At 39.7% G+C, this 14,763-nt stretch overlaps 1 protein-coding gene across 4 annotated transcripts in view; it reads right to left on the minus strand.

Moving 5' to 3' along the window:
• Positions 1-14,763, minus strand: part of MALT1 (MALT1 paracaspase) — a 38,476-nt gene that overhangs the window by 22,559 nt on the left and 1,154 nt on the right. For 2 of the 4 annotated variants that reach the window (XM_075077901.1, XM_075077900.1), the window contains exons 2-7: positions 13,635-13,801; positions 8,136-8,257; positions 7,211-7,361; positions 2,917-3,095; positions 2,234-2,330; positions 1,529-1,561 (exon numbers count right to left, since the gene is read on the minus strand). In XM_075077901.1, coding sequence (XP_074934002.1) covers positions 1,529-1,561; positions 2,234-2,330; positions 2,917-3,095; positions 7,211-7,361; positions 8,136-8,257; positions 13,635-13,801 — 749 coding nt within the window. The remainder of the gene's footprint in view (positions 1-1,528; positions 1,562-2,233; positions 2,331-2,916; positions 3,096-7,210; positions 7,362-8,135; positions 8,258-13,634; positions 13,802-14,763) is intronic. The other 2 variants (XM_075077904.1, XM_075077903.1) reach the window with 1 other exon arrangement.

Below are 14,763 nucleotides of genomic sequence, written 5' to 3' on the forward strand. Positions count from 1 at the left end.
AAGTTATGCTAGACACAGCATTATAATATAGTAGATATCAAAACAAAGAGAGAAAAACATACTATGCCTCAATCCCACAACATGCAAGCACCTTGAATGAATAAGGAGCAAGATGCCAGAATCACCCATTAGAAAAACAGATGCTTGAATGACTGCTGGAAAAGCAACATCCTGAGCAAGAAATCTTACTTTGTAAAGCCTCCTGTATTCAGAAAGACTTCAGATACACTTTTCAAACATTCTAAGCTACTACAGGTTTCACCTAGTTATTCTAGGAGCACTGGAAACCATGGGAAAGAAAAATGATTTATCTGAAGCACCAGAGGTCTCTTAGAGCAGGCCCGCTCCAATCAGTGGAGCCCTAGGCAGACATCTTAAGCCACAAAAGCAGGCTCACATATCCAGGTGGAACACTGTAGTGACCCGAGGTGGTATTACTACTGTAGCTGTTAATGTGGCTTAGTAGCAGAATGACATTGCATCCAAGCAAACTGTAGTTTGGGTGTAGACCCCCCCAGACAATACAGTGGTTATCTTCTGCTTCAAAGGGTAGATGAGTTACAGGTAACTAGACGGCTTCTGCATAGCACTCCATCAGGTCATGCAGACACCTTGAAGCCAGAAAAGATGTGAAGGCTCAAAGCAATGATTGCTCTCAGCAGCTCTGCCATGGAAGTGGCTGACACTGAAATGCATGTCACTTTTATATTCCAGTGAGTGACAGTACACAACCCGGTCACAACGTTTAGCCCTTTTGTTAAAGGTTTAAGGGGAACACCGGCTCTGGTTAAACTTTGAGCAAGAAATGCTGCAGAGCAGTTTAATTCCAAGAAAATTCTATGATTCTATGAAAAAACAGGGTGGAGAGCCATTTATTGTACTCTGCAAATGCATTTTTTTTTTTTTTTCCCATTGTTGGTAGGTAAGCTGGAGGGGGGGGGGAGGTTGCTGCTGCTGTAAGCATTCCCTATGATGTAAATATTACAGTCTTCGAGATGCTCAGTAATCAAGGGATGGTATCAACATTAAAGGTCACAATACACTTCTTCATCCCCATTGCAGCAAAGCAAAGGAGAACAGAAATCATCCTAATAAGGCTGCTGGAAACACCTCTTGCAGACACAGAGCAGACAGCGTAACTAGCTCTATCCAGCTCTCTAAGGTCACCCAGGTTCCTAAACATCTTCAGCTTTTCCTGCAAGGATGTTGCCTCCTGAGCCCAGCCAAAGAAACCTCAAGACTTTTACATTTCACTAGAAATTGTAAGCACAGAACACAAAATCCATGCAAAAATCAAACAACTCTGAATACTACAGAAGAAAGTAGCTTTGTTTTTGTCCTGCGTGCTCTAGATTGTGGTGCTGAGGCAGAGAGAAGCACATGCAGAAGGAACGTTGCATCACACAACAGTGCTTTAAAGTAGACTGAAGTTCTTCACCCACACATGCTCTTCAGAAACATACTCAACAATCTGTCACCCCCATCATCAATTTTTAAAAACTGATTTACAATTAAAGGTTTACTTTACCTTCTGTGCACTCCACTGCCATAGCTTTCTTTCCTTGTGTTTTAAGGGGGAGGCAAATTGGAAAACAATTGCTCTCAGTTATGAGAGTTAGCACGTGAAGGGGAAGCCAAATGTCACTTCCTAGCTTCTCTGCAATCTCACTTATTTTATAGCAGTATAAATCAGCACTGACCACAACACTGTATAGTAATTATTACTAAAACTCAGCAGAACTAAACTAGAATATTTCTTAGGATAGGAAAGAGCTTCTCATAAAAATATGCAATAGTATTCCCAAATAGATCTGGAAGCTCTACAAACAGATATCTCCTCTTTAGTTTACTGCAAATATGTGCACACACACTAAACCATGTTACATTCGTTTATCTTGCTTGCTATGAATAATCTCACCTCCCTTGATTGCTGAAGAACTCAGTGTAACACAGTTCATGCAACCAACAAGGGTTAAACTGTTGTTTGTCAAAAACCATGAAGAAATCAGCTTGCAATCTGCTGACAAGACACATATGTGCTAGAAATGCCAAAAAGCGGTAGCACTTCTATGCTGTTTACCATAAAAAACCCAAAGCTCTTTATTACTCATAAAGCTCTAAAATTCCTAAGGCATGTGTTTGGTTTAACACTGAACACTTCAAAAATAAATTCTAATAATAGGGAAGAAATTGATAAATCAGCTGACCTATATCAAACATGAAAACTTCTTACCTACAATGACTTCTATCTTCTTGCTGTCTTGATCTTCCCGGTCATTGAATACATGACACCAATATGTCCCTTGATGTTCCACATCCACATAAGCGACCTATGCAAGCATCATCACAGTCATCCCACCAGACCCCAAAAGAATACCTGGATCAGTTTCATTTAAGCCGACATGCAAGAAAGTAAAAACTAAAAGCAAAGCCTAAGCAAATCCAAAAGCTGCTGATACCCTCATTCTTCAGTAAGCTGGACAGCGTATGTGTTCTAGAAATCCTTTCAAGAATTGAAGAAAGAATGCAAATCCACCTCAAAGGCTTGAGATGCACGAAGCACTGAATGAGTTGTATGAGCTGTTGCAGGGTGCTTTGCAGTGCAAGATAGAAAGAGAAGCTTTCATTTGTATTGATACTTAATCTTTTTTATGTCAGTATGTCACACTAATCCAAAATACCCTACAGCCTTACATCCCATGACTGCTACCTGAAACATGTTCAGGATTAAAATCACACACCCGAGAGCCTCAGAACAGTGTGAGCAAATAACAGAACAGGAGAACAACTTATAGGGAGCACTTCCCCAAGAGGTTTTTCAAGGCTATGAAGAAGTTATTTTTTTCAAGAAAGCTTTATGTGGTAAGTTAAAGGACACATTAGTCCCCCAGGGCTGGTGCTTTGCCATTAACTTACCATGTAGACATTTTTGCTCCCATTTGCCAAGGGAAATCCATTTCTGAACCACCGGTAATGAGGAATTGGGTTTCCAACAGCTCCACATTCCAATACCAAAGCATCCCCCACGGTCAGGTTTTGTGACTGAGGCTGAATACAAATACGCAACTTTTTTTCAGGCAAACTAATTAAGCTCCCTTAAAAAAAAAAAAAAAAAAAAAGGAAGGAAAGAAAGAAAGAAAGAAGAAAAGAAAGGGTGAGACAATGTAACCACATATAGTCTAACAAGAACTGATGACATACGGACCATCTCCCTGTAACTACAACAAATTTGGTCAAGGAAAAACTAGAGAAGAGATGCCCATAAACTTAATGTTTAATTGCAATGAAATTAAGTTACTTGTCCTTTAGGAGTACGCTAAAAATGAGTAGCAATGGATTCCCAGCTCTTCAGCTGAAAAGTAAAAAGGAATGAAGGAGTACACATTAAATATACCCCAGAACTGGGGAAGGGGGGGAAGGCAAAGCCCTCTTTGCATTATTTATTCCTGCCTGTAGGATACAAAGGCTCCCGATAAAGGTGTAAGTACAAAGAAGAGTGGCTACTGAAGAACAGGACTGAGGATCCAGCTTGTGCGCAAGTGTGGACACAGGAATAAGAATTTAAAACATAAAATCAGTTTGTTTTACCATATCCTTATTCATCTCATTCTAAATTGAGCATCAAACCTTATGGTAAGTGTACTAAAAAAGCCAAAAGCTAATAACACTTAAACATCAGCCACTGACACGTGCCTATATAGAAGCATCTTTGGGAGAGAAGCCTGTTCAGAAAACCCTAAATGCATTAAAGACTTGTCCAGCTGATGCAATGTAAATTTCTATATATGATAAAACTTATTGAAACGAAGTGAAATTCATTTTTAGAACATCCACTACACTCAGAAGAGTGCTCCACTGACAAGGTTTCTGATCTCTGCATACTGAACAGTTCGATTAACTGACACATAGTTCAGCAAGCCCAGACCCACTCGTAAAGGTCACACCAGTGATCTTCTATCTCAGCTTCAAGGCCACTCATCTTTACTTTTAGACTGCACATGTAGACAGCTTATGTCATCAGAACTGTTCATGACTGACAATTAGGGGGTGATGACATTTTCCTATGCATAGTAAAATAAAGGGAGACAGCGATAGAGATATCTCTGATCTACTAGTGTCTGAGCTTCTTCATGCACTATAAACTTGTATTTCAAAAGTTTTACAAACAGATGTTTGATGTTTCATATTTATGATCAACGTTAACTACAGTTTTTAAAAGAAAGCTGTTTTTCCTAATGCAGACTTGATACTGGTAAAAAGACTGGCAGTTGCACAAGCAAATATTCTGTTCTACGACCACTGCTGTACGGCATTTCAAATACAGAGACTCTGGCTTACCATGTTCTCTATCAGCTGGGGTTTTTTTTCTTACAAAGAGCTTTGTTTTCTCTACCTGTTACCATAGGAAAGGTTTTTATATGTCAAAATAAGCTTTACTCCCTTTCACTCAGCTTTTTACAGAACCTTCTTTCTCCCTCTCTCTCAATGTCCCAGTTTGGTATCAGGATCTTTCAACAAAATGTAAAGAATTAATTTCCCCTTAGGGCAGAAAGACAGAAATAAGGTAAGATGGAAAGGAACTGCTGATGTAGTCAAATTAAACAGCGTTAGTCTGTAAGACAAGGAACCCAAAAGTTACAGACAGTGAAAGAGAACATAAGATTGAAAGATAACATGGTTTCTGTTTCTGGTGTGACTCCTTACCTGCTGTCTCATTTACAGGCTGTCCTTGGTACAGCCTGTTGTTGTATCAGTTACAGAATGCACTAACAAGCCTGTAGCAGTATCTTTCGGAATTGTGTCTGGCTGCCTCACTGACCTCAAGCTCACAAGACAGCTTGTGGAAGGCAGCTTTTACAGAATGGAGAATGGTCAAGCTCTCAAACAGAAAGCAATAAAAAGAGAAGAGGAAAGAATATCTGAAAAAAGAAACCAGCCAAGGGAACAGGAAAAGGAAAAGAAAAAGAAGGGGGGGGGGGGGGGGGGGGGAAGGCAGTCAGCAGCTGAAATAGAAGATTTCATAGCTAGTCAACATTTGCAGAAATGGTACTGTCAGTGTCATCTAGTTCAACTGGAACACCAGTAATCCCAAGCCAAGCGTTACAGAGAGAAAGCATTCATTCAGTGCAAGCACTGCATAACCCCTTTCAAGTTTCTTTGTACGCACCCTAAGAGGGAAAGCTACAGGAAGAAGCAATCCATCCTGCCCCTTACCCTTTTACCCATCACCAAGACTAAACACGCTAAAATTCATTTCCACGGTGGTTCCTGGTTGGCCGAGACTCATGGAACATAAAGCAAGGCACAGGTCTGTGGATACCTGTGGCCCTTTAATCATCAAACTTTTGCCACAAGTGTGAAACAACATACTGCTGTTTTTCTCATATTTTTTCTTAAAGTAGTCATTACAAGCTTATTAATCTCAGTTTCCAGGTGTGATCAGCAAGAACTAAAACCACAGGTTTCTAACTTAACAGAACCTGAAGCAGGAGCAAAGGAAAAGCAGAATAAATAATCGCTTATATAAGGGACCGAGAATACTTCAGAGATTAAGATGTAAAAAGGTCACCTCAAAAGACATTGCAATAGCTTTTGATCTCTTACTGGAAGATAGAGAGAATCTATCTCTTCCTGACATGAATAATTTTTATGTGTGGGATGCAAGTGGAAAACACCTTTGACTCGTGACGTAAGACAAAATAAGTACTCTTCAGTCTGAAAACAGTGGTGGATTTAGTGCCTGAGCCAATGCCTATTTAATGCAATTGACTATTCTGTAAAAAAAAAAAATTAAAAAAAAAAATCCAAACAAAAGAACCCACAAAACCAAACAAAAACAGAAAAACCCAACAAAAACCAAACAAGCCCCAAACCAAAACAAAAAACCCTCAACCCCTACACATACCAGAAGACAACACTACTCCAGCTACTTCAGAAACTAGAAATAAACGCACAGTATTAATAGACTAGATCAAAGTAGTAAATTTCCAAGATTTTCTTTACGTTCCACTAACGAATTCCAGTACGAGGTTGATACTGCCGAGTAGACAGCTATTTAATCTTATTTGCTTTCTGCTATTATTCCATTCTCCTCAGTCTTCTTCCACAGTTCCATCATGTATGCTGCAGATGGAGATTAACACATCACTGAAGCAGAGGTACATTCAAGCCAGTGCCATAAATTCATATGGACTTACACCGGTACAGTTGAATTACCATGGCTTTTATTATGCAGGTAACACACATTTGACTGTTAGCTGACCATTTATAAAACCCATGAAGATGCAATTCACACCAAAAAAACTCAATTTAACTCACATGTTTTTTCTTCTCTAAGTTTATTTCAGAAAACTGTTGGTGTGTCTTCACTATTATCTGGGTTAGTTATATGAAGTTGAAAAAGTTGCATTAGCAAACATACATTCTGCAACAGACATACCCATGGAGCCCCAGCCTCTCTCTCTTTTCCCCAGGCGTTCTGGCAAAGAAAAGAACGTGCTGGGTTATCTTTCCTGGCCGGTACACATGTAAGATTGTGATAGCCTACTACGATCTGAAAATGAGACTGGAAGGGAGATCTATCACTTTGCTACCTGCCAAACCTTATTCCAGACCTCAGTCCTGTTTCCTCAGAGTGCAGTTAACACTCTCTTCATTCCACAGTATTTAGGTTTTCTGAAGTGTCCAGGCTTCCAGCACACATGTGCTCTTCTTTAGTTTACTGCTCTGACCTTCTAGGTAAGGTAAGACTTCTTCCGAGGAAGGCAGAGAACTTCATTATATTCTCCCATACCAAAATCCCTTTCTTCTCAGACTGGCAGCACAAAGATGAAGAGGAAACAAACAGTCCCAAGTATTGGGCCAGAGCGCATCGGGCAAACATTCAGAATAGACTGTGTGTCCAGTCACTATCGAGTTACAAGAGGTAAACAGGTAAACAACAAGAGAGTTAAAGAATTGCTTCTCTGGTCCAAGAATCCTCTAAGACTTAAAAGAATCTGAGACTGTGTGTTTTCCACCTATCTATTCTTATCCACCACTGTGGAACTTCATTTCTCTTCTGCGTTTGCAACTAGCACAAGAGCCCAATAACTGGATACTGCATTTTTAACACATCTTTGCAAGACATCTGTGCAATACAGCAATGGGGACCCAAATTACTCTAACAAGTGGGAAGACAGACTTTCAGAAGACAGTTTTTGCCACTCACCGTGAGATGTACCCTGGAGATCACAAACTTCAAGTCGTGCCCACCGACTGAACGCAAAGGAAGACTCACTGTTCACTCGACAGATGTAAAAGCCAGAATCATTTACATTCACTGGATTCAAAATGAGCTCTGGAGAATTACCATGGGGAACCTGAATTACAGGTGAAACAAAAAATATATTTAAATTTACATGGATTTAATCCAAGCCAGGATCTAACATTAGAATATTTATTTCAATGTCCATAACACCAGCCTCAACTCATTCATTTACTTGAAACTTTCCTAAGAGAAAGTCTTGTTCTAGGTATTCAGTAGCTCAGAGACTATTATGATTTAAAATATCATAAACTTACTGCATTTTTAAAAATAGTACTTAGAATAAAATAACATTAAGAAGAAAAGTGCATTCATCTTGTAGAAAAAAAATCAGGACCAGAAAGACGGGCATAAGTGTTGCCATTCAAATTCCAGTGACACCAGCTCACACACATTCCAGTATTTTATTGAAGAAGTCTGTGGCACCACTGAGTTCAGGCCTTCAACTGTTTGTTTTTAGGAAACCACTTCCCATCTGTCCAAGACCAACAGTGTTTGGCATTTGTTCCAGCATGGCAGTTTCTCAGTAGCCTGTGTTAAACTTCTTAGTAGGCTATAGACAACTAAACTTACAGGTTCCTTCCTGTCACATTCCAAGACAAGCCTCCAAGGATGAAGTGGTCTGACTATAGGAACCACCTTACTGTTTTAGCACTTTGATAGGTCATTATGCGGCATTTCTTAAACTTCTATTTTTGTTAGTATATATAGCACCCTCCTCTCCTTGCAAATAAGAGTAACAGTCTTAAAAAAAAAAAAAAAAAAGGCTCATCCAAAACCTATCATTTTCACCACTTTAAAAACCCCTGTATTCTGTATCAACTGTTACCTCTTTTTCCTGTTTGAACCACTGGTAATGCACGAATGGGTGTCCTGTTGCCCAACAGCACAGCTTGACGACCTGACCAGAAAGCACGGCTTGAGAGTCTGGCTGTACAACAATCTTTATACCTTTATAAAAGAATTTACACATAGGAAAGTTATTAAGAAATACAATTCCACAATTTAAAATTGCATTTAAATTGTCCTTTGGGCAAAGAAAGTTTCTGTCATTAAATATGCTTGAAAATAAATTTTTACTATGTACACATGCAGTTCCAATTAGTTGTATGACTTTAAGACATTCAAAACTGTCTTCCGTTACACAAAATCCACGCTTAAATTGATCAGTACTCTGCAGAGTTTACCAAAGATTTAAAGTAAATCATTCAGACATTTTAATTTGAAGATACTTCAATCCCTCTTGGTCTCTACTTCCAATGGTATTCCAAGTAATACTTCCAATGGCATTACAGATCCCTTCTGGGATAGGTATTCCCAGTTTTGAGAGTTTGCTCACTCCCAACAACTACTTTGATTTGTTAATCTTCAGATTAAGGTTAAGTACAGTCAGTTAATTCAACTACAACATAGTGCGTTTTTCTACTATTCCTCATGCAACCTTATCAGCTGAAACACTGGTTTCAGCTTTATGCCTTTGACTCCTGTAGAACAAAGGACTGGGGTTTTCTTTTGCCAGTCTGCAAGGTAGAATCTTCCACTTCAAATTTTAACTGCCAGGAAATAGCTTGAACAAAATCATGATACCGGTCTGATACGATCCAGTTGTTTTCTTAACCTAGACCATTCCAGAGATCTAGTTACAGCATGACGGCAAACACAGACCCACTCACTGGCGTACCAAGGTCATCAGAAGAGGGGAAGGGTAGGTGCGGAAGAGAGTCAACTGCAGAACAGGAAATGTAACCTCACATTGCTGTCAAAAAAATACATGGACCGAGGACCAAGGTGTTCAGCAATACTGAACTCATAAGCCATCAAAAGTCACTAGTTTAAAGCATTGTTTGCTATGGATGATAAAATGCATTTAACAACCCCAGTAGGACCACAAGCAATACCACACATTAATGACTAGCTGCTACAATACTAGTGTTGTGGGTTCACCCCAGTGGGCAGATAAGCACCACACAGTCCCCCACCCCCGGGGGGATGGGGAAGAAGAAAAGAAAGAATAGAAAGAAGAAAACTTGAGAGATCAGAATAAAATTAAGAAAGGAAATAAAATTGTTTAATAAGTGAAGGATGAGTGGAAGAATAGAGAGGAACACAAAACAAGTGATGCAAGACAACCACTCACCGCCTCCTGTGAGTAGACTGATGCACAGCCAGTTCCCAAGCAGAAAATGGCTAGGCCCTCCAAAACTCCCTCTTTTTCCCTTTTATTGCCGAGCATGATGTTACAGGGTATGCCATAGCTCTTTGGTTAGCTTGGGTCATGTGCCCCATTGTGTCCCTTCCTATTGTGCCCCTTCCCAGCCTATTGTACGCCCCCAATCTATTCACTGGGGAGCAAAGCAAGAAACACAGAAGATTTTGATCCTGTGCAAACACCGTTCAGCAAAAACTAGAACATTGGTGTGTTACCAGTACTGATTTGGTCAAAAATCTAAAGCACACCACCATACAAGCTGCTATGAAGAAAAATAACTCTATCCTACCTAGGCTCTGTACAACTAGTTACAGAAAAAGCACAGAAATAGTGAATGGTACAGATGCACTTTATCACCATTTCATTACCCAGAAAAGAACAATCAGATCCAAAATAGGTATACATACTAAAAATTTCGCCTTTTAGAGTCTCCCTATTTTGGGAGAAAGTAGTTTCTTCTTTATAGTTTAATGAAAACACATTGCATCTGAAAGCGTAGTCTGGTACCGAAGCAGTATTCCATATTGCTGGGGGAATAACGTTACAGAATAGTACAGAGTAAACCAGAAGCTGTGCAAAAAAAAAGAAAAAGTTGCAAAGAGATCACAGACATCCCAGTGCAAGACTCAAGATTACCATTTGCTCCAAGCCTTCTTACTACACTCTGCCAGGAGTTCTCTTTTTGTCTGCTTTGTTTCCCCTCATGTGTTTAACAGCTTAGTCACACATCAGAACTTTTTCCTAAGGGAGAATGTTTGAGGAAAGAAACCATAACAATTTGATCAATGGGTTGAAACCTGAGCAGAAACCCATGTGGTCAGACTGAAACAGAGATTATATGACATTTGGAAATCATAATCTTTGTCTAGCAGGGAAGTGGGCTGTATTAACTTCCCCCACGCACAATCTTACAGTTGATTACACAGGCAGCTTCTCCAGAGTAGCTATAGGACTTGAAAATTCCCTGCCTTTCTTCCTCTAAAATAACGTCCCTCTGTACCCTAGCCCCAAAGATCGCTACCTCAGTTCCTCATTTAACACTTCCTCCACTGTTTTTCATAAAGGCAGTGCCTTAAGTACAGTTTTTGAGCATCACAATCATCTAACATTAAGCAAGACAAACAGGAATTACAGTACTTCAATTTAAAGGACAGAAAAATTAAGGAGACTTGCTCTTTCCAAAGACTTCCACTTTTTTTTTTTTTAATCTCTCCTGATTTGCATCACTAACATCTCTTACGAAAGCAGTTGAAAAAAATTAATTCTCTGAAAGATTAGTATTTTGTACTCCCTGGAGTTATTACAAACAAGTTCTAAGAAATCTGAATCACAATTTCTTTGCAGTTTCCTTTATTTTCCTGCAATTCATTCAGCACTATACAGCTAATTCCTGCAAGCATCGCAGAATTTAATGGGTCAAAAAGAGAAACTTCTGGCTCATTTTTCTGAATGATTACAAAGATACACAAAAACCTTGATTTGCCCTGGAAAAATGCAAAGCTCAAGTTTTACCACTGAGGATGGCAAACTGACATTTATGGTGGCCAGACTTTGAAGCATGCAGTGCAAATTAAGTACTCATAATCTTAACTATAATCCAACTGTTGGGTTCTTAACTTACACACTGTTAAACCTTTTCAGTCATTTCTGGAAACCCAGCCTCAATTACTCAATTTGGATTGAAGTGCCTGAACTGCTGCACTAAGAGACCTGCCTGCAGAGGAAAAACACCTCTTTGCTCTTGTTTCAATCCCCACAACTCAGTGAGGCTGCACAAGGACTAGACTGCAATACCTCAAGTTGCGTATTAAGCCTTTTTTTCCTTCTTAGACTGGGAGAAAGCTCTTTGCCTTTCATTCATTTCCAGCAAGTTCTTGACATCACAAGATTTAAAAAAAAAAAAAGGAAGAAAAGGCACAGAGAGGTAACCCAAGGAACAAGATGCCTAGACTTTTTTACCACCAAGGAGAAGTTTTAAAGTTATTATCACTACTGTTTTGTGTCTTTATAGGAAGATGATCTTCTATGGAGTTAATGCAACGTGATAGGCAAGCCTCTAAGCTCTGAGAAACAAAAAAGTTCTGGAACTTGGTTCTAGGAGTCTATGATTCTCCAAGAGATCCTTTGTATTGCTGCACACAAAGTGATGTCCAAGCTTGTAACAATACACCTCTGCCATAAAGGTACTGAGGTAGTATCACTGCCAAAACACACCACTAAGCAGCATCAAAACTGTACACTTATTAAGCAGTACACTCATAGGTTCACAAAGATCTTTTTAACCACAGCAGCTAAGCTTGTAGAAAACACTCTAACAAACCAGTATGACAGCTATAGAGGTCTTACATTAAACAATCCCATTCCTAAAGGGATTTGAGCAACACATATGCTCTTTTTGGTAGATTAGAACAAATGGGCAGTTATGAATTTGTACTTCAACTTCAAGCATCAACCACCCCTGAACATTTAAATAAACCCACCGCAAATATCAAGGCCTACCACTTCTTTTTAAATAGTTTAAAATTCTTTCTGACATGAACTTTCTTCAAATACCCTTTGCTTTGGTCTATCTTGGTTCCAGTTTCTCAGTCTCTATGAAGCTACCCAGTCCTCCTTAGAGGAGGATTAATCCATTCCATCATAGACCATACTGTTCTACAAGGGATTAATTTATAACACCACCACCTCTGCAGTTCCAAGGGGTCTTAACAAAAGTCTACTTATTGGCTTGATATCCTCAATACAAGGATATCTGAGCTATCTATCCAGCTCCCTAACTGATACCACTATATCACAATTCTGCTGTGTAGCAAGTTTCTGTTTTACCCAGGATTTAGTCTTCATTACATATTTCAAAATGTAACTTGACTGACAGCCATACAAAAATCCTCAATTCAATGGTGGTGATACTTGAAATTATCACAGATCAAGCAAGCACAACATTTTGGCTTTGTGCAGGCACTCTCATAGAAACATGAACCAGGACAATTCTTGTTTTCAGTACTCCCCCAGTAACCACCATATGGAGAACAATAAAAAGGAACAAGCATTAATAGTGCAGGACAGCATGCTACCGCCTATGCCTCCACCTCAGCTCTTGCCTCTATGAGTGCAATCCACTCACACTGATAGAGCACCAATTCCCCCCTCCCTGCCAAGTCTACGGTGGTATGCTTCAGCTAGGCTAAGTTGTCATGTAACTCAATCACACCTTGTTCAACACACCATGGTCCTCCTAGTACAGAAAGAAGAAGCAGCCTTAACTAGATGAAACGGCTGCAAAGCATTACTATAATTTACTTGAAAAATTCCAGAGCTGTCTTGACAATGGTTCTCAGCCCATGGCTTCTCTTCTCACACCGTCCAAAGAATAGGACAGCTATCACCATGGCAAGGAGCTTGCTAGTCTCATTTCCACTCCCCGCTCTGAAGAGAAGCTTTTGCAACTTCCTAGTAGGCTGAATCTCACCACATCCTGAAGGAGGAGGACATAAAAAAGGGTCCTGGTTTTGTACTATAGCAAGAAGCACTTGGTCTACATGGTCTTACCTGTGCATTCCCTTGTGTTGCCCCACTTCATAGACTTCTTGTGAATAAGCAAGCTGAATGTGTTAACAGAAAATAATCTAGTTCTATCCTAACTTAGTCTGTTTTTCTGTCCAATTAACAAGTTGGACTAAATCCAACATGCACCAGAACTGGCACTAATTGGACCCTTCCCCTTCAATTAGGGTAAGCTATGAAATGCAGTTAATGAAACCTGTAGCCCGAACAGATGGCTGGCAACACTACATGTCTTTCTAACTCAACCATTTCAGTTCTATAAGCATCTCCCAAAGGCATAGTTTGATAGATAACCCAAGTCAGCAGAGAGAATGACAGCACCTGTCATATCCATGCAGCCAAGTCCAAGTCTACAACAATACTGCATTAAGCCTGCTTATCTACTTGGCTTACGTTTAAGCTCAGAATCACATGAGCCAATTACTACGGTAATCATATGAATGCCAATTACTAGAATTCAAACTCTAAATATGTTTTTACTTCCTGTAGAAAAGAAATACTTCAGTGTTTCCAGTGTAAAACAGAGTTGCAGTGAAAGCACAAACCAGAACTGACCTGAATGGCTGAGACACTGGATGGCCTCTGTATGCTCCAGGGCCTGCAAGAACTCCACAAGCTCCACCACAGTGCAACCCCGATCTCCCAGCAGTTTCAGAAGGCTCCAGCTGGGACTTCCTTCTGGCTCCAGCACTTTGAGGGAACACTGCTCTAAATCCAGAGGGCTACAAAATGATAGGAGAAAGTCATGCCATAGACCTTCTTACTACTTTTTCCTCAGAAAGGAGCTGAGTTAGAAATCACTTGCAGACAAACAAAAAGATTAAAAAAAGAGATGGGAAATTCCTAGCTGATTTGGACATACTTGCAGTGTTTCCTTCAAGTTTCAGGAGTTCAGAGATTGTACAGTGACACCTCCACAGACAGAAAGTGGTACTAGTGAGCTGAATGCTACAAAATGAGATGCTTGTACCTAACAATTCTGACCAAATGTATTAAGGAATGTTCTAATATTCACTTTTTAAAGTCTCAGCAGAAGAACAAGTACAGCACCTTTCATTTTCATGTGCCTAATTCAGAAGTGGCAAAGTGTGAGTCAGAATCTAACTTAAAAGTCCAGGAAGACTTAGATTTTCAGAGGAGTTGCTAAAACTAGTGACTGCTGCAGCTTAACTAATACATACACGTACTGCTACAGTGCAGTTAACTGCTCCCATAAATTCACCTCCAGATATAAACATGAATAGTTTTAAATTCAGGTGTTAAAGTCTTGATGCACTTTCAATCACAGCAGATTAAAAGAACACAGATAATACGGAAATAAATACAGCTATGGAAAGGCAATGCAAGTTGATGTATTGCCACTAAAAAGACTCATCAATGTTTCACTGAATCACAGTGCCATGCAACGCTGGAGGCAAGATATTTTCACTTATCAAGTAGACCTTTGTAGCACTTTACTGGATAATACAGAGGAACAAACATAGCCACAGGCTTTACGGACGGGTCATATCATAGTCCTCAGGTTCTATTTCCCTGTATTTATTTAATACAGTCATAACAGAGAAAGGACACATCCTCACAATGTACATTCAGTGCTGCACTTGAAATGCCTTGGTATTTTGAGATGTGACCCTCTAAAGAAAGATCTTTAAAACCCACAGGAAGTAAAACGATCAGGAAGCAA

Source organism: Phalacrocorax aristotelis, chromosome W (genome assembly GCF_949628215.1).
Source record: "Phalacrocorax aristotelis chromosome W, bGulAri2.1, whole genome shotgun sequence".
Classification (NCBI taxonomy): Eukaryota; Metazoa; Chordata; class Aves; order Suliformes; family Phalacrocoracidae; genus Phalacrocorax; species Phalacrocorax aristotelis.